Below are 27255 nucleotides of genomic sequence, written 5' to 3'. Positions count from 1 at the left end.
TAGTGCAGTTTTGTGCAGACCTGCGTAAAAACTATGTGCTTTCTGCGTCCAGTGCTCTATGCAGAAAAAAATTTATCATGTTTAATTTCTAGCTGAAGAAGGAGTCCTACTTATCTTTGTTGGTAGGTGGGACCCCAGAGGCAGCTGACAGGTACCGGCAGGCCAAGCGTGCCGCAGCCCGTGCGGTCGCAGAGGCAAAAACTCGGGTCTGGGAGGAGTTCAGGGAGGCCATGGAGGAGGACTATCGGTCGGCCTCGAAGAGATTCTGGCAAACCGTCCGACGCCTCAGGAGGCGGAAGCAGCTCTCCACCAGCACTGTTTACGGTGCGGGTGGGGAGCTGTTGACCCTGACTGGGGATGTTGTCGGGCGGTGGAAGGAGTACTTCGAGGATCTCCTCAATCCCATTGTCACGTCTTCCAAAGAGGAAGCAGAGACTGGGGAGTCAGAGGCGGACTCATCCATTACCCAGACCGAAGTCACAGAGGTGGTTAGAAAGCTCCTCGGTGGCAAGGCTCCTGGGGTGGATGAAATCCGCCCTGAGTACCTTAAGTCTCTGGATGTTGTGGGACTGTCTTGGCTGACATGCCTCTGCAACATCGCGTGGCAATCGGGGACATCGCCTCTGGATTGGCAAACCAGGGTGGTGGTCCCTCTGTTTAAGAAGGGGGACCGGAGGATGTGTTCCAACTACAGGGGGATCACACTCCTCAGCCTCCCCGGTAAGGTCTATTCCAGAGTACTGGAGAAGAGAATTCGACCGATGGTCGAACCTCGGATTCAGGAGGAGCAGTGTGGTTTTCGTCCTGGTCGCAGCACACTGGACCAGCTCTACACGCTCCATCGGGTGCTCGAGGGTTCATGGGAGTTTGCCCAACCAGTCCACATGTGTTTTGTGGATCTGGAGAAGGCGTTCGACCGTGTCACTCGGGGCACCCTGTGGGGAGTGCTCCGGGAGTACAGGGTCCGGGGTCCTTTGCTAAGGGCTATCCGGTCCCTGTACAACTGCAGCAGGAGCTTGGTTCGCATTGCTGGTAGTAAGTAAACCTGTTTCCAGTGCACGTTGACCTCCACCAGGGCTGCTCTTTGTCACCGGTTCTGTTCATTTTTTTTTTATGGACAGAATTTCTAGGCGCAGCCAGGGTGTAGAGGGGGTCTGGTTTGGGAACCACAGAATCTCGTCTCTGCTGTTTGCGGACGATGTGGTTCTGGTGGCTTCGTCAAATCAGGACCGTCAGCGTGCACTGGGGTGGTTTGCAGCTGAGTGTGAAGCGTCCGGGATGAAAAGGCCATGGTTCTCGACCGGAAAAAGGTGTTTTGCCCTCTTCAGGTCGGTGAAGTGTCCTTGCCTCAAGTGGAGGAGTTTAAGTATCTCGGGGTCTTGTTCACGAGTGAGGGACGGATGGAGCGTGAGATTGATAGACGGATCGGTGCAGCATCTGCAGTGATGCGGTCGCTGTATCGGACCGTCGTGGTGAAGAGAGAGCTGAGTAGGGGGGCAAAGCTCTCGATTTACCGATCGATCTACGTTCCGATCCTCACCTATGGTCATGAGATTTGGCTCATGACCAAAAGAACGAGATCACGAGTACAAGCGGCCGAGATGAGTTTCCTCCGCAGGGTGGCTGGCGTTCCCTTAGAGATAGGGTGAGGAGCTCGGTCACTCGGGAGGAGCTCGGAGTCGAGCCGCTGCTCCTCCACGTCGAAAGGAGTCAGCTGAGGTGGCTCGGGCATCTTTTCCGGATGCCCCCTGGACGCCTCGCTGGAGAGGTGTTCCGGGCACGTCCCATTGGGAGGAGGCCCCGGGGAAGACCCAGGACACGCTGGAGGGACTACATCTCTCGGCTGGTTTGGGAACGCCTTGGGGTTCCCCCGGAGGAGCTGGGGGAGGTGTGTGTGGATTGGGAGGTCTGGGCGGCTTTGCTTGAGCTGCTGCCCCCGCGACCCGACTCCGGATAAAGCAGAAGAAAATGGATGGATGGATGGATGGATAATTTCTAGCATCTGCTCACGTAGCCCTCAGCATACTGTCGCGTAGGGAGCAAAAACCCGGCACAGAGCTACTTAAACGCAGCGTAGAGCTGCATAACTCGGTGTAGACAGTATGGCACATTATGCAATTCTACGTTGGCCCCGGTGTGAAAGGGGCTTAAGCAGTGGGTCACCCCTCTGAGTCTGGTCTGCTTGAGGTTTCTTCCTCAATAACATCTGAGAGAGTTTTTCCTTACCACTGTTGCCTCATGCGCTTGCTCTAGGGGTTGGTAAGGTTAGACCTTACTCGTGTGAAGCACCTTGAGGTAGATTTGTTAGAATTTGGTGCTATATAAAATTAAATAAATTAAATCATCGCCCAACTTCACACTCATCACTCTGTCACACACTTGCTTAACCTCTAACATGCTCTTAATACACACTTCATTTACAATGACCCAACACTATTTATCCACTCATCCACACCATGATACAACCTGAACCCGCCTCCAGTGCTCCTGGCCTTACTTCCCTTCCACTTTGTCTCTTGAACACACAATATGTCTCCCTTTCTACTATTCATCAAATCAGTAATTTTCACGCTTTACTGCTCATACTGCCAACATTCAATGTCCTGACTTTCACTTCCAAAACTATAACTCTCCTCCTCTCCCACTGTCTCCAAATACATTCTCCTCCTCTTCTTCTTCTCCTTCACCTAGAAGTAGCTCAATTTCTGCCAGCACCCCACTGGATAACAGCACTGGTGGAGGTTGTTGCTAACCTTTGTTTGAAACCATTGTTTTCTTTGTTTGAAATAAATTTCATTCATTCATTCATAACCTGGGCCTTGATTGATCTGGTATGGAAATTTGATTTGTTTTGAAATGTACTGGCTGTACACCCCATGTAACTGAGATTTTCACAAAAAGTTATGCAAAAACTACAACCCCAATTCCAATGAAGTTGGGATGTTGTGTAAAATGTAAATAAAAACAGAATACATTGATTTGCAAATCCTCTTCAACCTATATTCAATTTAATACACCACAAAGACAAGGTATTTAATGTTCAAACTGATAAACTTTATTGTTTTTGTGAAAGTGTTTGGTCATTTTGAAATGGATGCTTGCAACACATTTCAAAAAAGCTGGGACAGTGGTATGTTTACCACTGTGTTACATAACCTTTCCTTCTAACAACACTCGATAAGCATTTGGGAACTGAGGACACTAATGAAGCTTTGAAGGTGGAATTACTTCTCATTCTTGCTTAATGTATGACTTCAGTTGTTCAACAGTCCGCGGTCTCCGTTGTCGTATTTTATACTTTATAATGCGCCACACATTTTCAATGGGCAACAGGTCTGGACTGCAGGCAGGCCAGTCTAGTTCCCGTGCTCTTTTACTACGAAGCCATGCTGTTGTAACACGTGCAGAATGTGGCTTGGCATTGTCTAGCTGAAATAAGCAGGGGCGTCCCTGAAAAAGACATTGCTTGGATCGCAGCATGTGTTGCTCCAAAACCTGGATGTACCTTTCAGCATTGATGGTGCCATCACAGATGTGTAATTTGCCCATGCCATGGGCAGTAACACACTTGAACTTTGTGCTAGTAACAGTCTGGATGGTCTTTTTGCTCTTTTGTCCGGAGGACACGGCGTCCATGATTTCCACAAACAATCTGAAATGTGGAATCATCAGACCACAGCACACTTTCCACTTTGCGTCTGTCCATTTCAAATGAGCTCGGGCCCAGCGAAGGTGGCACCGTTTCTGGATGTTGTTGATGTATAGCTTTCACTTTGCATGGTAGAGTTTTAACTTGTACTTGTAGATGTAGCGACAAACTGTGCCAACTGACATTGGTTTTCTGAAGTGTTCCTGAGCCCACGCGGTAAGATCCTTTACACAATGATGTCAGTTTTTAATGCAGTGCCGCCTATTGGATTGAAACATTGTTCTTAAACTGTTGGACTATTTTTTCACACAGTTGTTCACAAAGAGGTGTTCTTCACCCCATCTTTGTTTGTGAATGCCTGAGCCTTTTGGGGATGCTCCTTTTATACCCAATCATGACACTCACCTGTTTCCAATTAACCTGTTCACCTGTGGAATGTTCCAAACAGGTGTTCTTTGAGCATCCATTAACTTTCCCAGTCTTGTGTTCCCACTGTCCCAGCTTTTTTGAATTGTGTGGCAGGCATCCATTTTAAAATCAGCAAATATTTGCACAAAAACAAAAAAGTCTATCAGTTTGAACATTAAATATCTTGTCTTTGTGGTGTGTTCAATTGAATATAGGTTGAACAACATTTGCATATCATTGTATTCTGTTTTTATTTACATTTTAAACAAGTCCCAACTTCATTAGAATTAGGGTTGTACAATACCAAATGCAGTGGCCTCTGGGCCTCCATAACTATATTAAGGTGCTGTGTGAATTTCTTCTACTGGAGGTCTGCAAATGATAGTGGTTAGTTCTTCTATACAGCGGTCCCTCGTTATAACGCGGTTATCCTTTCGCGGCCTTGCAGTTTCACGGATTTTTTTTAGAGCAATTGCATGCTTTTTTTTTAACGGCGCATTGTGTTCTGTGTCCTTATCAGGCGGCCGGTCGCGGCACCGGTCTGCATCACCGCGATTGCTCTCACTGCCCCCGATGCACTTTCTGCGGGCTCAGTAAACGCAGCAGCGGCCCACTCACACCGCCCCCCTCTCTGCTGTGTGGAGCTGCACCAAATCTGGCAACAAGTCCAGAGACTACGCTCGCTGTTTTGATCCGGATGTTGACCGCAGCCGCAGAGCTTCGTGGCCACCGAGAGAGGGCTTGGATTCTTTGCGGGTCCCGCATCCGTACCTCCGGAGGCAGTGAGCGAAGGGAGAGTATGCGCATTGTGTTCTGCGTGTGTCTGTTTATAATCTTCTGGCACAGAAGAAAAAGAGAGTGTTTACACATGAGAGAAAAGTGAGAAAATGCCTGTTTGAGAAAAGTGTATAAAGTGTGTAGTGAGGGGTTTTACAGCCTTAAAACATCTATAATAATTGCAGAAAATAGTGCTGACTACTTCGCGGATTTCGCTTACCACGGGTTATTTTTAGAATGTAACTCCTGCGATAAACGAGTGACCACTGTATAATATAAATGAAAACACAAAGAAAATGGATGAAGAATCTATGAAATGCAGTTACCATTCTTGTGCAGGTAAACCATAGCATCAGTTAAGCTGCCGATGATGTGCCTTGTCTCATCTTCAGTAAAATAAATCTTCTCCTCCAGCACTTTCTTAAGTTCACCACCACTGCACAGCTCAGTAACCAAATAAATTTTCTACAGTACAATCAGAACAAATAATGCATCTCACTGAATGGCTATGTGCTTATACATGTTGTATACACAGGAACAGACTCAGTACTAGGAGATCATGAGTTATACTTGACTGCATTAGATATCAATCAATCAATCAATCAATTTTTTTTTATATAGCGCCAAATCACAACAAACAGTTGGCCCAAGGCGCTTTATATTGTAAGGCAAGGCCATACAATAATTATGTAAAACCCCAACGGTCAAAACGACCCCCTGTGAGCAAGCACTTGGCTACAGTGGGAAGGAAAAACTCCCTTTTAACAGGAAGAAACCTCCAGCAGAACCAGGCTCAGGGAGGGGCAGTCTTCTGCTGGGACTGGTTGGGGCTGAGGGAGAGAACCAGGAAAAAGACATGCTGTGGAGGGGAGCAGAGATCGATCACTAATGATTAAATGCAGAGTGGTGCATACAGAGCAAAAAGAGAAAGAAACAGTGCATCATGGGAACCCCCCAGCAGTCTACATCTATAGCAGCATAACTAAGGGATGGTTCAGGGTCACCTGATCCAGCCCTAACTATAAGCTTTAGCAAAAAGGAAAGTTTTAAGCCTAATCTTAAAAGTAGAGAGGGTGTCTGTCTCCCTGATCTGAATTGGGAGCTGGTTCCACAGGAGAGGAGCCTGAAAGCTGAAGGCTCTGCCTCCCATTCTACTCTTACAAACCCTAGGAACTACAAGTAAGCCTGCAGTCTGAGAGCGAAGCGCTCTATTGGGGTGATATGGTACTACGAGGTCCCTAAGATAAGATGGGACCTGATTATTCAAAACCTTATAAGTAAGAAGAAGAATTTTAAATTCTATTCTAGAATTAACAGGAAGCCAATGAAGAGAGGCCAATATGGGTGAGATATGCTCTCTCCTTCCAGTCCCCGTCAGTACTCTAGCTGCAGCATTTTGAATTAACTGAAGGCTTTTTAGGGAACTTTTAGGACAACCTGATAATAATGAATTACAATAGTCCAGCCTAGAGGAAATAAATGCATGAATTAGTTTTTCAGCATCACTCTGAGACAAGACCTTTCTAATTTTAGAGATATTGTGTAAATGCAAAAAAGCAGTCCTACATATTTGTTTAATATGCGCTTTGAATGACATATCCTGATCAAAAATGACTCCAAGATTTCTCACAGTATTACTAGAGGTCAGGGTAATGCCATCCAGAGTAAGGATCTGGTTAGACACCATGTTTCTAAGAATTGTGGGGCCAAGTACAATAACTTCAGTTTTATCTGAGTTTAAAAGCAGGAAATTAGAGGTCATCCATGTCTTTATGTCTGTAAGACAATCCTGCAGTTTAGCTAATTGGTGTGTGTCCTCTGGCTTCATGGATAGATAAAGCTGGGTATCATCTGCGTAACAATGAAAATTTAAGCAATACTGTCTAATAATACTGCCTAAGGGAAGCATATATAAAGTGAATAAAATTGGTCCTAGCACAGAACCTTGTGGAACTCCATAATTAACTTTAGTCTGTGAAGAAGATTCCCCATTTACATGAACAAATTGTAATCTATTAGACAAATATGATTCAAACCACCGCAGCGCAGTGCCTTTAATACCTATGGCATGCTCTAATCTCTGTAATAAAATTTTATGGTCAACAGTATCAAAAGCAGCACTGAGGTCTAACAGAACAAGCACAGAGATGAGTCCACTGTCCGAGGCCATAAGAAGATCATTTGTAACCTTCACTAATGCTGTTTCTGTACTATGATGAATTCTAAAACCTGACTGAAACTCTTCAAATAGACCATTCCTCTGCAGATGATCAGTTAGCTGTTTTACAACTACCCTTTCAAGAATTTTTGAGAGAAAAGGAAGGTTGGAGATTGGCCTATAATTAGCTAAGATAGCTGGGTCAAGTGATGGCTTTTTAAGTAATGGTTTAATTACTGCCACCTTAAAAGCCTGTGGTACATAGCCAACTAACAAAGATAGATTGATCATATTTAAGATCGAAGCATTAAATAATGGTAGGGCTTCCTTGAGCAGCCTGGTAGGAATGGGGTCTAATAAACATGTTGATGGTTTGGATGAAGTAACTAATGAAAATAACTCAGACAGAACAATCGGACAGAAAGAGTCTAACCAAATACCAGCATCACTGAAAGCAGCCAAAGATAACGATACGTCTTTGGGATGGTTATGAGTAATTTTTTTCTCTAATAGTTAAAATTTTGTTAGCAAAGAAAGTCATGAAGTCATTACTAGTTAAAGTTAATGGAATACTCAGCTCAATAGAGCTCTGACTCTGTCAGCCTGGCTACAGTGCTGAAAAGAAACCTGGGGTTGTTCTTATTTTCTTCAATTAGTGATGAGTAGAAAGATGTCCTAGCTTTACGGAGGGCTTTTTTATAGAGCAACAGACTCTTTTTCCAGGCTAAGTGAAGATCTTCTAAATTAGTGAGACGCCATTTCCTCTCCAACTTACGGGTTATCTGCTTTAAGCTACGTGTTTGTGAGTTATACCACGGAGTCAGACACTTCTGATTTAAAGCTCTCTTTTTCAGAGGAGCTACAGCATCCAAAGTTGTCTTCAATGAGGATGTAAAACTATTGACGAGATACTCTATCTCCCTTACAGAGTTTAGGTAGCTACTCTGCACTGTGTTGTTATATGGCATTAGAGAACATAAAGAAGGAATCATATCCTTAAACCTAGTTACAGCGCTTTCTGAAAGACTTCTAGTGTAATGAAACTTATTCCCTACTGCTGGGTAGTCCATCAGAGTAAATGTAAATGTTATTAAGAAATGATCAGACAGAAGGGAGTTTTCAGGGAATACTGTTAAGTCTTCTATTTCCATACCATAAGTCAGAACAAGATCTAAGATATGATTAAAGTGGTGGGTGGACTCATTTACTTTTTGAGCAAAGCCAATAGAGTCTAATAATAGATTAAATGCAGTGTTGAGGCTGTCATTCTCAGCATCTGTGTGGATGTTAAAATCGCCCACTATAATTATCTTATCTGAGCTAAGCACTAAGTCAGACAAAAGGTCTGAAAATTCACAGAGAAACTCACAGTAACGACCAGGTGGACGATAGATAATAACAAATAAAACTGGTTTTTGGGACTTCCAATTTGGATGGACAAGACTAAGAGACAAGCTTTCAAATGAATTAAAGCTCTGTCTGGGTTTTTGATTAATTAATAAGCTGGAATGGAAGATTGCTGCTAATCCTCCGCCCCGGCCCGTGCTACGAGCATTCTGACAGTTAGTGTGACTCGGGGGTGTTGACTCATTTAAACTAACATATTCATCCTGCTGTAACCAGGTTTCTGTTAGGCAGAATAAATCAATATGTTGATCAATTATTATATCATTTACCAACAGGGACTTAGAAGAGAGAGACCTAATGTTTAATAGACCACATTTAACTGTTTTAGTCTGTGGTGCAGTTGAAGGTGCTATATTATTTTTTCTTTTTGAATTTTTATGCTTAAATAGATTTTTGCTGGTTATTGGTAGTCTGGGAGCAGGCACCGTCTCTACGGGGATGGGGTAATGAGGGGATGGCAGGGGGAGAGAAGCTGCAGAGTGGTGTGTAAGACTACAACTCTGCTTCCTGGTCCCAACCCTGGATAGTCACGGTTTGGAGGATTTAAGAAAATTGGCCAGATTTCTAGAAATGAGAGCTGCTCCATCCAAAGTGGGATGGATGCCGTCTCTCCTAACAAGACCAGGTTTTCCCCAGAAGCTTTGCCAATTATCTATGAAGCCCACCTCATTTTTTGGACACCACTCAGACAGCCAGCAATTCAAGGAGAACATGCGGCTAAACATGTCACATTAGATATCTTTGATGTTTAGAACTTGGAAGGCAAAAAAAAAAAAAAAAAAAAAATCACCTTTGTAGTTTCAAACACTTCCTTGAGATGTATTATATGAGGATGAATCACTTCTTTGAGGATGCTTACTTCCCGATCCAGGAACTCAACTTTTGGATTGCCTGGCTGAAACGACAAGACGACATCGCTGATGGAGGATCACAAGTGCGTACTGTTTTTTAAAAGAAGAGATAAGTCTTACATAGGGCCCGAGGACCATATAGTGTGCCATGAATCAGATTCTACAACTCTCTGTTGACAGGATGCCAGTCCATCAGAGATTACTTCACCAGCCACGGCCAGTACCCATTTACAGCAAAGTGAACAGGGACCATGCAGATGAAGTGTCTTGTCCAAGGCAGACAGGTAGCATGACTGGGACTCAATCCCAGGTCTACATATTGGTAGCCCAAGTCCTATTTTAGGCTCCAGTTACACTCAAGGAAAGAGAGGACGGCAATCTTACTGTGACTAGAAAAAAATGGTGGTCACCTGCTGACTGCAGTGAATAAAGTCACTGTTGGTAAAGGATTGCAAGGAGTTGAGGCAACCAGCTAGTCACATGGAGGTTGAGAGTGCAGCACCATCAACCTTCGTGCAACCACATTTAATTTCAACGCAATTGCACAGATTGCCTGGTGGGAGACGATCTGTTCCCAAATGACCTCGGTCCGACTCAGACTGAATGCAGTCACTGTCAGACAGATTGGCAGTGGTTACAAATAATGGCCATCTCATTTAATGAATGCAGACACACTGCCCACACATTGCAATAAAATGTAGCCAGCCTGTGACCCTGCAAATCATACATATATGAGCGATGCGCCAATCAGCTTTTACGTCATCTGAACCCACTACTACACATAAATCAGCCATCCACCATCCACTCGATCATCATTACAATTACTTATTTGTCAATGGGTGATTATGTATGACAAATATTTTAAAAACCTGCACACAAACTAATCATGCACATGTATGATTAGTTTGGGCACAGGCTTTGAAGCGTGTGTGCAGGTTTTGATACTATTTAATCGCCATATTTATGGAAGTCATTGAACAGTGACAAGCTGCAGCCTCCTGCTACAGCAGCAACCTACTGTATGACTGAATTTTGCCTCTCTCCCTCCATGGTGCTGAAATGAGCGAAAATGGAAAATTAACCCTGAGAAAATTAAAAATTAACCCATATAGTCCCAGAGGCACGATGTTGCCTGTATCTACCTTGGGATTCCATAGCGTCAAGCAGATAAGAGCCTACAACTCTCCCTGGACAGGACGCCAGTCCAATGCAGGTTACTTTCACATTTACAGCTGGGTGCACTGGGACTACATACATTAAGTGTCTTGTCCAAGAACACAGACAGGCAGCATAAGCAATATCTGAACCCAGCTCTACATACTGGCAGGCCAGCTACTTATCCACTCAGTGACCTGCAGTACAAAATTAAAAAATAAAATAAAATTTCCCCCACCTTCAAAGCATGCAGCTGGCAATGGGTATGCATGAGAGCAAGCACAGATGGAAAATATATGAGGGTGTGTTTGAATACAGACACACACCGGGAGCAATAGGGGATTAAAGACCTTGCCCAAGGGCCCTTAGTGATTTTCTAGTCATGCTGGGATTTGAGCTAAGGATCCTCTGGTCTCAAGCCCAACGCCTTAACCACATGACCAGTCGTGATCCACGATTTATTTCATCCACCTGCAACCCACCCAATTAATCATAATGTTTTGGGGGTTTTCTTTATTTTCTTTTGTTTTGTTATGTCTAGCTAGCAACAATAGTCCAGCAGCTTAACTCCAATATGTTTAAGAATCGTTCAGTTTGTGATAAAAGCATGAAATTTGGTACACATACGAGGTCTGTCAATAAAGTATTGGTCCTTTTTATTTTTTTCAAAAACCATATGGATTTCAATCATATGTTTTTATGTCAGACATGTTGAACCCTCGTGCGCATGCGTGAGTTTTTCCACGCCTGTCAGTGACGTCATTCGCCTGTGAGCACTCCTTGTGGGAGGAGTCGTCCAGCACCTCGTCGTCCGCACGTCTTTCATTAAAAAAATCTCTTTTAACAGTGGAATATCCGGATAAAATGCTGAAACCGACTTCTTCTGAAACTTCTCTGTTCTCTCACGACGTCCAGGATCAATAGAGCCTGAAATGTGGAGGTTTTCAGCTTGAAACAGGCTGACGACGGCGCCTGGGACCGCTGCGCGACGTCTCGCACCCTGGGAAGCCCTTAAAGCGACAGTATCACCTCAAAATCTCTCAGCCATTAAAATTTTCACCAAAAACCAGCTAAATTTTTTGAACCATGTCCACTTCGATGTGCCTCACAGGTTTAGAAAACTTTTGATCAAACAAAGCGCCAGTCTCTCAGCAACTTCTCAGACAAAGGAATTCCGACGAGGGGCTGGACGACTCCTCCCACAAGGAGTGCTCACAGGCGAATGACGTCACCGACAGGCGTGGAAAAACTCACGCATGCGCACGAGGGTTCAAGCATGTCTGACGTAAAAACACATGAATGAAATCCATATAGTTTTTGATAAAAATAAAAAGGACCTATACTTTATTGACAGCCCTCGTATAGCCAAAGGCATATCGAAAAGATATGGAAATGGAGGCATCATGAATTTTCAACATGGCGCCCATGGCAGCTATTTTTCAAAATGGCCACCAGAAACAACAGTTTTCTTATGAGTGATGGATATAATGTGACATTGTACACAGAATTCAATTAATTAATTACCATAAGTGCTTGCTAATGTGTTTTTTTGGATTAGACATTTTCATTAAAAATTCAAAATGGTCGCCATTGTTTCCAGACTGGCTAGATACGGATAAACTCTGTGTCGAATTATACATTTTTCGTGATGCATAATTTGAATTAGCAAATGTAGAATTTCTGAGAAGCTTTGTTCTATCTCACAAGACATATATTAAGTGAGGCCAAATCTAGGGTCTATCACAAGGAAGACTATTCACACTCGCCTTCACAGAAGCAGAGGGCAGTGCATTGTAACTCAGCTTTTTTGCACTTGCAATGCCCAACACAACCCTTCTTACATTTGCAAGAGACAAGTTCATAACTGGACTGGCCTGCATCTGGTAGGCATGTCCAGAAGGGTTCACAGTCTCCCTCAGATGTCTTTGACCAACCCCATTTGCACGGTGAAGGTAGTTCTGGTGTTGAAACCAGCACTTGACCCCACACGTGACCTCCTTGGTATACTGCTCTCTTGACATGCTCTTCCAGGGCAGCCTTGGTCGGAGGGATTGATTCTGCATTGTGCGTCTTGGCGAATAACTTCCTTCTTGCCATATCTATTTCTGTGCATGTGCTGGTTCGGTCATAGAGTAGGATAACAAACCTCTCAATTGTGGCCATTACCTCTTGTGGTATCTCAGTTGGGGCTGAAGACAGTTTCAACAGGGCATGCGTAAGCTCAGGAAATACAGTCCATACAGCCCATGCAGTCTTTTTCCCATGGCCAACAAAGCTTGACACAGTGTCGCAACCCGTCACTGCATGGAACAGTGGTAGCGCACGTGCTTTCTCAGATCCTAGCCCTGCTGCAATTTCATGGGCTGCTAAGTATCGGAAACTCTTTCCAGTTCTGAAAGTCAACCAAAGCTCGTCTTCTGGTTGTAGAGTCTGAGCCACTATTATTATTATCATTATTATTATTGCTTTTATTATTATTTTTTCACAACAGGGAGATGACAAGGGCTCTCAATCCGAAACACAACCCCCCCTAACCGAAATGAACTTTGCAACACACTAGTACCAGTTTGGTACAGTGTGGAAAAAAGTAACGTAAAGGAGAAACTGAAAGGAGTAGACAACGTTGCAGTGACAGCTGACCTGTGGAGTAGTGTGGCTCAAGACCACTACATCACTGTCACTGTTCACTATGTAGTGGAGGCGGAGCTGAGGGAGAAAGTCCTCCATACAAGGGCAGTGTATGTCTCACAGACAGGGCCCGTTGTAGCAGAAGTAATAGATGGCATCCTAGATGACTTTGAAGTCAAATCCAAAGTGGTAGCTGTTACTGTTGACAACGCTGCTAACATGGAAGTAGCTGTCAAGAAGATGAGGGTGTTGAAGATGGGGTGTTTCGCACACACCCTCAACATTGCAGCTCAAAAACTGTACACTGTGAAAAACATATCCAGTTGGTCTGGGAGGATACGCGCTGTTGTGCTGTGGCTTAGAAGAAATAGCCTTGCAAAGCCTGTTCTGAAAGAGAAACAGAAACTCCTCGGTGGGTGAAAGAAGGCCAATTTGTAGAAGAATAAAAAAATCTTGTAATGGTAATATATCTAAATACATATTTTATTTGTACTCTTCTTTCAACTACATTTAACTGGGACAAAACTCTGTCTTTGTCTTCTTTAAGGCCTTGATGAGCACTCCCTCATACTGGATGTGAGAACCAGGTGGAACAGTCTCTTCCTGATGGTAGAGCGATTCACTGAACAGTACCCTGCCATCCAGGCTGCTGCAAGGGACCCACGCATAAAGAAGGCCATGGGCAGAGACAGGTATAAACTGATTTAAAAAAATAAGTCCAATAGTAAAGAGATGACAAAAATTTAATTACAAGTATCCTGCTGACACAAAACATCCTTATCCATATATACTTTGTATTTTGCTCCTAGGTTAGAGAGGGTGTCAGATGATGACATAAGCATGTGTGAGGACTTTGTGGACACCATGAAAGTCCTATACACATCCACACTTGTAGTCTCCTCTGACAAGAACGCTACAGCAGGGCAGATCCTCCCCATCCTGGACAAACTGAGGGCCAAGTTCGAGGTGACAGATGAAGACTCTGCATTCAGAAGAGCCATCAAGGAGAAGGTCTGGGGTGACCTCTCCTGCCGCTACACAGTATGTAAATCATTCAATTAATTTTGCCATCCAACTGTTCACATTTAGAATTGATCACCAAATAATTTTATGTTCTTTTATAGGAGGAAGCAAATAAAGAGCTTCCACTCTTCCTTGAGGAGGCTACAGCGCTAGATCCACGCTTCAAAGGCTAGGTGCATGATGAGGCTGTTTGGACCCGCCTAGAAAATGCAGCTGTGGCACTAAGTGCAAACAAGGTTTGTTCACTCTGGGGCATAAAGTAGACTTGTGTGTTCTGTTGTAATGCAAACATTGTTTTAATTACTTGTTGTGTATGCTATATTTTTAAGGGTGGAGTGGTGACCCATGAGGAAGAGGAGGCAGAGAAGACAGAAAGAAATGTGCTGCAAGATGACGAATATGAAGGAGAAGAGGCAGCAGCACCTGTAAAAAGAAAGAAGCTTTCAGCACTTGGTCAGCTCTTTGAGGACGAAGACCAGGCCCTGCTAATGCCAACTGAGGCAGATGTCACTACTCCCTCAGTGACTGAAAAGGTAAAGAAAGAGCTGCAGACCTACAGGAGCTTTCCAGCAGTCCTAAGCTCCACCAATCCCCTCCTGTGGTGGTGGCGGCAGAAGAATGACCAAATGCCAATGCTGGCAAGTTTGGCCAAAAAATATCTCTTGTGTGCAGGCCTCTTCCACTCCTTCTGAAAGAGTGGTCTCGACAGCTGGGGACATAGTCAGCGTGGAACGGCCTCGGCTCTTGCCAGAAAAAGTCAACATGCTCATGTTCCTTAAAAAGAACTGTTAAAAATGTGTGTATCCTTTAAAAGTTGTTAGTCAGCAGACACTAATGTGAAACATTTTATACAGTTATTTATTTTGAAAGTTGTTTGTTACTGTAAAGCCAGCAGACACTGATGTGAAACATTTTATACTGTTATTTTATACAGTTATTTATTTTGAATCTATTTATTTTTGAGTTATTTACTTTATCACATGTTTTTCTCAAGGTCTATGTTGGAGTTATTTCACTTATAAATGTTCAAAATTCCAAAGTTTGGACTATTTTTTTAAATATACAAAATAACTTTTAATTACCAAACACATATCCCCCCAAAAAAGTATCGAAAACAGGTACCGAAAAATACCGGTATCGATTCGCAGGTACCGAGTATCGGTATCGTATCGATTCAGATGTGAAAGGTACACATCCCTAGTTCCTGGGAATGGCTGCATCACCTAACACACATCTCTGAATCCCAGTTCCACGCTTTGCTCTTGTAGCAGCTTTCAGAGAAACAGACAAGTAGCGGTCCCACACCAGATCAAGCCTGGACACACTTTCATGTTTTCTGGTCAGATATGGGCTGAAGATCACATGGGCATAGTCACTGAAGGTTTTTACTGAACTTGGTTTCAGCATCTGGATGATGGCTGCCCCATCTACAATGGTACAGGTAGCCTTTGGACTTTCTGAGTAAGCACTGTGAACTTTTTCCAGGCATGGAAGCAGATCACTCTTCTGTCCCAGGTGGAGACCTCCCCCATCAGACAGCGCTGGTGGACACGGTTGGTTCTCGTGTCGAAAGAATTCATCTAAGTTTCCATCCCTGGTCTGGCAAGCAATAAATAGTCTTGAAAAGAGTGCCATATCCTGTTTGAGAGAAACCAGTTTCTGTTTTGGTTTTGATAGTGTCCTCCTGGTTGAAGTACCGAACACCTGCCGCTTGTTTCTTGGTATGGTGTCATCCACTGGTTTTATTCTCTCAACAATGCGTTCTTTTGTGAAAGCGTCAAATTGTTGCTCTCCTGTCTGTTTCACCTTTCTAACTGCCTCAGCAGCTGAAGGTCCAACAAGTTCCTTTGAGTGGAGAACAACCAAGTCCTTGCTTTCCTCTTCAAATGGATTTCCAAAATGTTCCATTGCACTGACCAAAGACCGTACATCTTTGATGAATGAGATCTGGGCACTTGTTGTTTGATCATGGTGAAGTGTGTTATCTGATTTTTTTTTAACTAATCTCAAATTCCTGTATGGATCGGGCTACTTCTGGTCCTGCTACCATCCATCGCAATAGTGCAGATGGGTTATCAGTGAGGCCCACAGCACCACCATCTCCTTTGATGCAAGCATTCATCTGCTCATAAGCCTGGTCAATGGCCATGGAGGAAAACACATTATTGGTCTTCTAGACTGAACTTGCCTTCCCTGAACGCTTGAGCTACGCACGGGTGTGTCCTTGGTAGTTCAGCCATGTCCCTCAGGTGAACTGGAATCCATCTTGCATAATTGGTATGATCCATTGCATGAAACCACTTGACTAGTTCTGTTAGTGCATCAAGGTACATGGAGAAACATCCCTCTTGCAATGACCGCACAAATACTAGCATGAGCAGCTCTAATTCAAGAACAATAGACCAGTACTGAAATTGTGGGATGTTTTCTGCTCTCCTGCTGCACCAAACTTCAAATGCAAGTGGCACTTGATCTGTTTGTGTTTGACAATAGTTGTCATAAGCCCGGTGCTGCAGAACATACAGAGCTGTTGCTGTAATTTGATGGGCTCTCCTGGTGCGAGTTACATGGGCTGCTTTAAGGAAGGAGTCAGCTTTCCCTGGAGATGAGATGTCAGCTTGCACTAGTGCTTCAACCCAACCGCTTCCTTGTAACCAGTTCCCCAACATCTTCAATGCCGCCATCTCAATATGCAGTCCACCAAACATAACCACCAGCTTGTCTTAATCATATTTTTCTGGCCATTTGAACTGGATTTGTTTTGCCAGGGTGTATAATGGTTGGTCAAATGGGACCACTGGACTTTGGCCAGGATTCAAGTGTTCCACAGCCTTACTATGACATCAAGTGAATGCTTAATCATGGCCACAGTGTGAGCACTCTCCTGAAACAGTGGAAGGAGAGCAGTGGAACATGTGGCACGAATTCCTGGTGTCTGATGGCTAGCATGGAAGGCAGCCCAAGAGGTATCCAAGGAGTCTGCAGTGCTTTTGTTTTCAATGACCTCACTTGCATTGTCTAGCCACTGGTACTCTTCCTTGGTATACTGGCTAATTCCATCTCTAGTGAGTGATTCTAGCCTGGTTTCTGGAACCTGTGAGACCTTGATATTGCTAGCAACAGGGGGAACCTCAGTGTAGTATGCTGGCAAGCGGTCAATGGTCTTGGAACATCCTCCTGCAGGTCCACTGAGTGCCAGGAGGCTTCGATCAGTCCCTTCACCAACAAAAGATGGATGCTGGAACAAAGAGATTGCTGCGCCATGGAAAGAATCCCTAGCTGTTGTGGAACTGGGATTATGATCAATATTGTCAACTGCAGCAGTGGTAAACACATGACTGTGCAACTGTGGAGGGCACACCACTTGTTCGCTATGAAACTGCTGGCAGACTTGGTTCCCCATCTGAGTTGAAATCTGAAAAACACGATCATAGGATACGCTCAGGCCCAGATGTGCCATTTTATCGACAAGTTCCCTTTTACGTGTGTGGGCATGCAGCATCAGTCCCACGTATAATGGAACTGGTGTCTCCTGTGCAGTACTGTGTCGGACAAAAGCAGTTCTGTCTGGTGCCCGCTTGTGCTTAACACTGTTGAATTTTAGCAACTGAGCAATTGTAAGTGCTGCAGGAGATGTTGCTTCTTCCATCTGGACTTTGATACTGGGTCCCTCTAGTACCATGTTAACAAGGGTAAGCAACAGCTGTGGCACAGAGTCCTCTTGGCAGTGTTCAGGAAAACCATTAAATGGTTTTGCCTCACCAAACATGACGGCGGACTATCTGTGCAGCACGTGCAATGTGCATAGCATCTTCATTGTTATCCTGCTCACAGGCTTTGACAAGAGCAGTGCCGATGTCGATTATAAAGACCTGCTAGGCATCTGGAGTGATACTTTGCTTCAACTGCCACCATGTCCCCAGCACTAAGTCGTCCAAGTAATTTTGTGTCTTGTAGCAGGGCTGCAGCAGCACGCACCCGATTGTCTACTTGAAATGTTGCAGCCTCATGAAGGCCTTCATTGCCAGCAGGCTGTCTGCAGAAGAAACAGATGTCTTGTCTCATTTCAGGAGTCCGACTTGGTTGGGATCTTCTGAGTTTGGATTCTGACTGTTGATCAGGACTTTCACTGCATGCTCGCTTTTTTGCCCTTTTCAACATGGTTTCATTGTACTTCAGCCTACATGTATGATGATATTGAGCTTTGTTCACAACCATGGTTGCTTCAATACCATAACCCTCATCCAGTTTTCCAAAAGGAAATGTTGAAGGGAGCTGGCCAAGTTCATTGAATTGGATTAGATGCTCTGCAAGTGAAGTATATCCACTCCCCTTGTCTTCTTGCTTAGACTGCAAAGGACATCTCAATGCCTCTGTTGTGTGCTCTTGGCAAATAATACAGAGCTTCCAGTCAGTCTTGGCTGTGCAAAAGGTTGATGGTCCTTGACCATCAAAATTCACAAGTTGTAATTTCTTTGACATTTTCTCAAAAAAAAAAAAATGTTTGCAGTAAAGGCCGAGGGTTTATCCTTTTACCACCATTTACTACCAGGGACAACAGTAACACATTTGTGTATGGGATACAACTAGGTTCGGACAAGAAAACTGCCCTACACCTAGTCCGATCGTTCATCCAATGCCATTTCATTCCTGTGCGATCTGTACACCATCCGGGTAACAATATGAAAGTCATATAAAGCCCCATTACCCTTGGCTCGGCTCTCCCACGCTGGCACATCCTGTCCATTCAGGTGCGGCTATCTAACTACATCTAAATTAATAAACTATTAAGTAGATGTGGGGCTAACATTAGATAGCATTTAGGAAACTAAACTACACTACTACTAAACTATCACCACAACCAGCACATTACAGAAAATATGGCATTATTAAGACTAGAGGAGTGTATTTAGCTGGCACTGAACCCCATGCTGAGTTTCACAGCAGTGGTGTCGCCAGTGTGCCCTGGCTGTGCTTTGACATCCACTCTATTACATTTCCATTCATTGAATGGTTCAGTTCTTGCAGATATGGGGATTTTTACTTTATTGTTCAACATTTTAATTCCAATAAAATGTATACGAGGTCTATTAGAAAAGTATCCGACCTTATTATTTTTTTAAAAAACCATATGGATTTGAATCACGTGTGATTGCGTCAGACAAGCTTGAACCCTCGTGCGCATGCGTGAGTTTTTTCATGCCTGTTGATTGCGTCATTCGCCTGTGAGCAGGCTTTGAGTGAGGTGTGGTCCACCCTCTTGGCAAATTTTTATTGCGAATAAATGTCTGAACGATTTGGAGCTTTGCTGCATCAATTTTTTTCCAGAAACTGTGAGAGACCTCCAGGTGGATACCGTTCGAAAAATTAATATGGCTTTCAGGGACGATTTATTGGGGATTAAACAGATTACGGAGTGTTACTGCTGCTTTAAGGACTGCCCTCAACTGCTGAGAGTGCGGCACGCTCCCAGCCCCCATCGACAGGCTCACACTCCGCTGAAACAACCAGATCGTTTCCAACGTGAAGGCTTTGTTGATCCGGGACCTCGCCTGACTTTCACAAAAAGGCAGAAGATGCGGACATCAGCACTTTTTCGGTACATTCCACCGTTACAGGAGTTTTTTTTTCATGGAGAGAAAAGCGGAGGGACGCGCCACGGAGCCGTTTATTACGCGGAAAAAAAACCACCTTGGTGTTGGTCTCACAAGACAGCTTTCAGGTGGATTTCAGACGGATTCTGTTTGCTTTCCAGTCGTGTGAATATCCGATTGTGATTGTGCATGAGCTGGACATGCCAGAACATGTCCCGTGAGGCTTCATCACGGCGTTGCTTTGCGCCGAGCGGCTGCACCGCGACACGCGGTGGAGCTGCTTCTCTTTCCATGACAAAAACTCCTGTAACAGTGAAATGTACCGTTCATTTTTAAACTGGATGCTGTCTTGATCCGGTATGTCATCTGACTAGCACAGGAATTGTGAAAAGACGTGGACATCAGCACTTTTTCGGCACACTAAGATAGACGTGCGGAGGAGTTCCGCGTGTCGTGGTGCAGCCGCTCGGCGCAAAGCAACGCCGTGATGAAGCCTCACGGGACATGTTCTGGCATGTCCAGCTCATGCACAATCACAATCGGATATTCACACGACTGGAAAGCAACCGGAATCCGTCTGAAATCCACCTGAAAGCTGTCCTGTGAGACCAACACCGAGGTGGTTTTGTCCTGCGTAATGAACGGCTCCGTGGCGCGTCCCTCCGCTTTTCTTTCCATGAAAAAAACTCCTGTAATGGTGGAATGTACCGAAAAAGTGCTGATGTCCACATCTTCTGCCTTTTTGTGAAAGTCAGATGAGGTCCCGGATCAACAAAGCCTTCACGTTGGAAATGATCTGGTTGTTTCAGCGGGGTGTGAGCCTGTCGATGGGGGCTGGGAGCACGCCGCGCTCTCAGCAGTTGTGGGCCGTCCTTAAAGCGGCAGTAACACTCCGTAATCTGTTTAATCCCCATAAAATCGTCCCTGAAAGCCATATTAATTTTTCGAACAGTGTCCACCTGGAGGTCTCTCACAGTTTCTGGAAAAAAACTGATGCAGCAAAGCTCCAAATCGTTCAGACATTTATTCGCAAAAAAAATCCGCCAAGAGGGGTGGACCACACCTCACTCAAAGCCTGCTCACAGGCGAATGACGCAACCGACAGGCATGAAAAAACTCACGCATGCACATGAGGGTTCAAGCTTGTCTGATGCAATCACACGTGATTCAAATCCATATGTTTTTTTTTTTAAATAATAAGGTCGGATACTTTTCGAATAGACCTCGTAATAGCTCTATTTACATGCAATTATACATTTTATTGTGGGCCATATGGCTGCCATTTTGAGAGAAACAGTGGTCATGTTCAGTTGTGAGGTAGAAGGATGCTTCTGGCCAATTTTAAGTTCAGAATTTGAATTCTGCATCATAAACGATGACTGATTTGACACCGAGATCATACATATCAGACCATCATACAAGTGACGGCTGCCATCTTGGGAAATGGTGGCCATCTTGAATATGAAATGACAACTTTTCAATTATCCTATAGACATTTACCAAGTACAATATATGGTAAAATGTCTAAAATATCATATTATGTCCGTCACTCATAAGAAAACAGGCGTTGCTGGTGGCCATTTTGAAAAATGGCTGCCATGGGCGCCATGTTGAAAATTCATAATGCCTCCATATCCAAATCTTTTTGGTATGCCTTTGGCTATATGTGTACCAAATTTCATGCTTTTATCACAAACTGAACGATTGTTTTGGTTATCTGCTGCACTACAAACAAGAGATTTGTCAGTTCCACTATCTTGAAAGGCTGTTACTGAATAAAAAAAAAAACAGATACTGCCATTTACTTTGATATCGTCAATTGCAATGTAAAAATAAAACATGAATAAAATCGTATTTTCCATGTCTTGCCATTTTTAAGATGTTTGAAAGACTGACTTAATACATTTTAATACCAATTAAGGCCTTTCAATTCAATTTATTTATAAAGCCCCAAATCACAACATAAGTCACCCCAAGGTTTTCACAAGGGGAAGGTCTAACTTTACCCACTCCCATGCACAAGCACATAGGTACCAGTGGTAAGGAAAACCTCTCTTGTGTGTGTTTGTGGAAGGAACCTCAAACAAACCAGAGGGGTGAGCAACTGCTTTGGTCCTACTAAAGCCACCATGACACTTGCATGAATTTGATCCCTGTACTGGCAAACAATCTTGCGTGCCAATGAGTAAATTTCTTGTAAAATTTTGAAATGTTAAAAATTACTGGCATGCATACATTTTTTGCCACTTGCGTAAACTTGAGTCCCTTTATACAGAGAGTAGCAACAACTGAGAACATGGTGCCATTATGAGGTCAATTGTGCTGAACTACTGAACTAACTTTTTATGTTTTCAACTTTTTTTTTTATCAGTTAACCACATACAGCAACACATCCAGGTACAGGTACTATCAAAATAAATATAAAAATAGTTAAGCTGTCAAATTTAGAAATATATGATGATTTATTTAATTAATTTAAAGCCAGATTTATGCTTCTGAAACTCTGGAACTCCGTGTCATGCAATGATGTTAACGTGCATGACAGTTTTAACGTTCTCCGTCGCTGGATTATGCTTTATTCTGGATTCATTTGTCCCTCAAAAAGCTTTTCTTTCAACAATCATCACCTCCAATTCAAAGGTAAGTACAATTTCTTCTTTTTCTGACTCAGTGTTGTAAATGTGCGGATTTTTCTGCCAAACGTATTTTATCCTAATCAGTGTGCACACTGCAAAAACTATTAAAATATGACAGGAAAGAGTGAAAGCAGAAAAGTGTCAAATCACAGCCTTTTGAGGAGTCTGATTTTACAGGTGTACGTCAGGCTGCGGGTCCGTGTCTGAGCACAGTTTGAAAAAAAATAAACGGGACTTTAATCATAGAAATGACTCCGGTCCCACTTTCCTTGAATCGGCAAATGTCAGAGCTGAACTTTAATTTTGTACCTCTATTACTGGGCATGTATGAGAGTGGTTTTTAATGGAAATACAATGCGATCAACACAGGACATTTTATCTGATGTAAGCGAAAATCCGTTATGCAAAATCCATTATATACACAGTGTTTATTACATGGAAAACCATACAAAAACATCCGGTTTATGCGATCACGGTTTACTGTACATGGGACTGAACACTAAATTTACCACTCAATTTTGATGTCTAGCTGGATTTACATGCAGATAGTTTAACCGCGACCCCTATTTTGGCATCACATTATATGACTTTTTTTCCGGCTCGTCATGTTGTTCCTCTCTGTATAAAGAGACTCTATTATAAACTAGTCATGAACATTAGGCAATCTATTCACAAGCACTGTGTGTCAATGCGTGTCATTGCGAGCAGGGCCTCGCACAATTTACAATGAATTTATTCATTGGCACACAAGATTACGTGCCAGTCCGGGGATCAAATCTGTGCATGTGTCAAGGTGGCTTTTCAAGCGTACCATCTAAATGACACACACTGGCACAACGAATTGCACAACAGTGCAGAGCCAAAATTCGTGCAAGTGTCAATTTGGCTTTAGAATAACAAATATAACGCAATGCTAATATAGTTGTGGCCATATGAGCATAAAAATAGGAAATACAATGTGACCTTTTGATCTCTTAAAATAGGTCAATGTTAGCCAACATTGAACTTGTCCAAGGTCTTTGTCCCAAGAATACCCCTGTGAATTTGAAGACCCTGGCAGTAATATGACGGGACTTATGCTGAGCACAAACAGACGGACAGATGGACAGACACAAAGTCTTCGTAATACCCAATGGCCATATTTTGGTCTCGAGTAAAAATCAAATGAACCAAATACCACAAATAATTATCACACATCCAAAACAGACAAAGATGACTGTAAACCCTTATTTTTAAATGAACTTGCACACCCATAGAAGGCGACTTACTGCCAGATTCCTTCTTATGGCCATTTCAATGCTATCTGATTGCGCAACTGACTGTGGCTGGCCGCAGGATCTTGATGTGGTCTTCAATGTGCCCAACTGACTGCGGCTGGCCACAGGATCTGGTCGTGGTCTTCAATGTGCCCAATTCATGGATTCACGGTTGCAACATCATAGTAAAGGGATTGTAACAAATACGCAAATTTTGGTCGTGCTGCAGTCTGGTGCAACTGAGGCATTATAGAGCTACCTCCTCATCACTTTTTGCATAGACTTAACATTGTGACATACACACACATACTGTATATATTCCATATGCACTCACCTCTGGTTTGCAAATCACTTTAATAGCCCATTTAGTTTGTTTCTCAATGTGGGTGGCTGCAAAGACGGTCCCAAAGCCACCCTGACCCAATTTCTTTTCAAATGTATAGATTTCCTGTGAGGATAAGAAGGAAAACATTAATAGCCATGTAATCTTAACGTGTTCTCCCTCAGTTAGAAAGAGTCCTGTACATGATTTCCCTTGGGTTTGGAGGGGACATATGTGTTTAAGACTTTAACATCAATTACTTCAAAAACATTATGCATTAGTTCAAGACCTATATTCTGAAGTAAACCCTAATTTCAAGCATAAATGAAAGAGAAGCATTTCTTTTCAGAATTCTGAGAGGAAATGAAGCACTCCAGTCTCGAGTTGCAGAAAATAGTATTTCTAATCAAGTTACAAATGATTAAGTTGCTGCCGCAGTTCATTCAATCTCAGGTCTAATTAACTTGATCATTATCTATGTGCATGCAACGCTGAGCACTGGCTGCTCTGGATTTGGCAAAGGGAGTAATCAAATTCCCCAATGAAAGGGGTGTGCGTAGGAGCAAATTCAAGCTTGATTTTCCTCCACTGCAGATGGAGCATTCTATGCACAGTGACTGACATTTTCAGCTGTGTCACGATGTCACACTGTAGGAGAAACTGTTGGGGATGTTCTATATACCTTGATGTCAGTATCATCTGCCAGACGAGTGTGTGGCACGTTCCTCATCGTTTCCTTTGGTTTTGCATGAACACCCTTTTCAGTTCTGGGCCATTAACATCTGTTTGTGTCATCTAAAGATGGAAACAAAAATCAGTCATCATCTGTCTGAAACTCAATGGCAGAGCATGGAATTGCAGAACTGTCCTTGATGAAAAACCTTCTTAATTGAACTGCATTTAGCTAATTTTTAAACAACTGAAATTAAATTTATTGAATAAAATGGTAATCAGTCATCCATGCAGTTTGTGGATGTACATGTTTTCAGAAAGGGAACTAATCTTACAGTGGTAATTCTCCCAATCACATAGAGGAAAAGATTTTAGTGTCTGCCTGAGACGAGGTCTGTTAGAAAAGTATCGGACCTTTTTATTTTTTGCAAAAACCATATGGATTTGAATCACGTGTGATTGCATCAGCCAAGCTTGAACCTTCGTGCGCATGCGTGAGTTTTTTCACGCCTGTCGGTTGCATCATTCGCCTGTGAGCAGGCTTTGTGTGAGCAGTGGTCCACCCCTCTTGTCGGATTTTTATTGCGAATAAATGTCTGAACGATTTGGAGCTTTGCTGCATCAATTTTTTCCAGAAACTGTGAACCTCCATGACCAGTAAAAGATCAAGGACCGAGACGTCGCCCGGTATGGCAGAACCGGGGTCCCACCCTGGAGCCAGGCCTGGGGTTGGGGCTCGCGCGAGTGCCTGGTGGTCGGGCCTTAGCCCATGGGGCCCGTCCGGGCTCAGCCGAAAGAGCGACGTGGGCCCGCCCTCCTGTGGGTTCACCACCTGCAGAGGGGGCCATGGGAGTCGGGTGCAGAGAGGACTGGGTGGCGGTCGAGGGCGGGTGGCCCAGCGGCCCGGTCTATGCTCACAGCCCCTGGCTGTTGGGACGTGGAATGTCACCTCGCTAGGGGGGAAGGAGCCTGAGCTTGTGCTGGAGGTTGAGAGATACCGACTAGAGATAGTCGGGCTCACCTCCACGCACAGCTTGGGCTCTGGTACCCAACTCCTGGAGAGGGGCTGGACGCTTCATTTTTCTGGCATCGCACACGGGGAGAGGCGGAGAGCTGGGGTCGCATTGCTTATTGCTCCCCAGCTCAGTCGCCAAGTGTTGGAGTTCACTCCGGTGAACGAGAGGGTCGCGTCCCTATGCCGTCAGGTTGGGGACAGGTCTCTCACTGTTGTCTCGGCCTACGGGCCGAGCAGCAGTGCAGAGTACCCGACCTTCCTGGAGTCCCTGGGAGGGGTACTAGATAGCGCTCCGACTGGGGACTCCATTGTTCTCCTGGGGGACTTCAACACCCACGTGGGCGGCGACAGTGAGACCTGGAGGGGGGTGATCGGGAAGCACGGCCTCCCCCATCTGAACTTGAGTGGTGTTCAGTTGTTGGGCTTCTGTGCTAGTCACAGTTTGTCCATCACGAACACCGTGTTCGAGCACAAGGGTGTCCATAAGTGCACATGGCACCAGGACACCCTGAGCAGGAGGTCGATGATCGACTTTGTATTCGTATTATCTGACCTTCGGCCACATGTCTCGGACACTCGAGTGAAGAGAGGGGCAGAGCTGTCGACTGATCACCACCTGGTGGTGAATTGGATCCACTGGGAGGGGAGGAAGCCGGTCAGACCTGGCAGGCCCAAACGTATAGTGAGGGTCTGCTGGGAACGACTGGTGGAACCCTCTGTCAGTGAGGTCTTCAACTCCCACCTCCGGGAAAGCTTCTCCCAGATCCCGGGGGAGGTTGGAGACATGGAGTCCGAGTGGACCATGTTCTCCACCTCCATTGTCGATGCGGCTGCTCGTAGCTGTGGTCGCAAGGTCTCTGGTGCCTGTCGCGGCGGCAATCCCCGAACCCGGTGGTGGACACCGGAAGAAGCTGCCGTCAAGCTGAAGAAGGAGTCCTACTTATCTTTATTGGTAGGTGGGTCCCCAGAGGTAGCTGACAGGTACCAGCAGGCCAAGCATGCCGCAGCCCGTGCAGTCGCAGAGGCAAAAACTCGGGTCTGGGAGGAGTTCGGGGAGGCTATGGAGGAGGACTATCGGTCGGCCTCGAAGAGATTCTGGCAAACCGTCCGACGCCTCGAGAGGCGGAAGCAGCTCTCCACCAGCACTGTTTACGGTGTGGGTGGGGAGCTGTTGACCCTGACTGGGGATGTTGTCGGGTGGTGGAAGGAGTACTTCGAGGATCTCCTCAATCCCATCGTCACGTCTTCTGAAGAGGAAGCAGAGACTGGGGACTCAGAGGCGGACTCATCCATTACCCAGGCCGAAGTCACCGAGGTGTTTAGAAAGCTCCTCGGTGGCAAGGCTCCTGGGGTGGATGAAATCCGTCCTGAGTACCTTAAGTCTGTCGATGTTGTGGGACTGTCTTGGCTGACACGCCTCTGCAACACCGCGTGGCGATCGGGGACAGTGCCTCTGGATTGGCAGACCGGGGTGGTGGTCCCTCTGTTTAAGAAGGGGGACCGGAGGATGTGTTCCAACTATAGGAGGATCACACTCCTCAGCCTCCCCGGTAAGGTCTATTCCAGAGTACTGGAGAGGAGAATTCGACCGATGGTCGAACCTCGGATTCAGGAGGAGCAGAGTGGTTTTCGTCCTGGTCGTGGCACACTGGACCAGCTCTACACATTCCATCAGGTACTCGAGGGTTCATGGGAGTTCGCCCA

General features: G+C 44.6%; 1 protein-coding gene across 1 annotated transcript in view; it reads right to left on the bottom strand.

Annotated features, from left to right (window-relative positions):
- Positions 1 to 24798, bottom strand: part of stk33 (serine/threonine kinase 33) — a 57119-nt gene extending 32321 nt beyond the window's left edge. The window contains 4 exon segments of the mRNA XM_034163290.1: positions 5161 to 5299; positions 9190 to 9294; positions 23877 to 23990; positions 24547 to 24798. Coding sequence (XP_034019181.1) covers positions 5161 to 5299; positions 9190 to 9294; positions 23877 to 23990; positions 24547 to 24594 — 406 coding nt within the window. The 5' untranslated portion in view covers positions 24595 to 24798.
- Between the last annotated feature and the right edge of the window lie 2457 nt (positions 24799 to 27255).

Source organism: Thalassophryne amazonica, chromosome 2 (assembly GCF_902500255.1).
Source record: "Thalassophryne amazonica chromosome 2, fThaAma1.1, whole genome shotgun sequence".
Taxonomy (NCBI): Eukaryota; Metazoa; Chordata; class Actinopteri; order Batrachoidiformes; family Batrachoididae; genus Thalassophryne; species Thalassophryne amazonica.
Note: the sequence above shows the minus strand (reverse complement) of the source record. Positions and strands in the feature narration are given on the sequence as shown.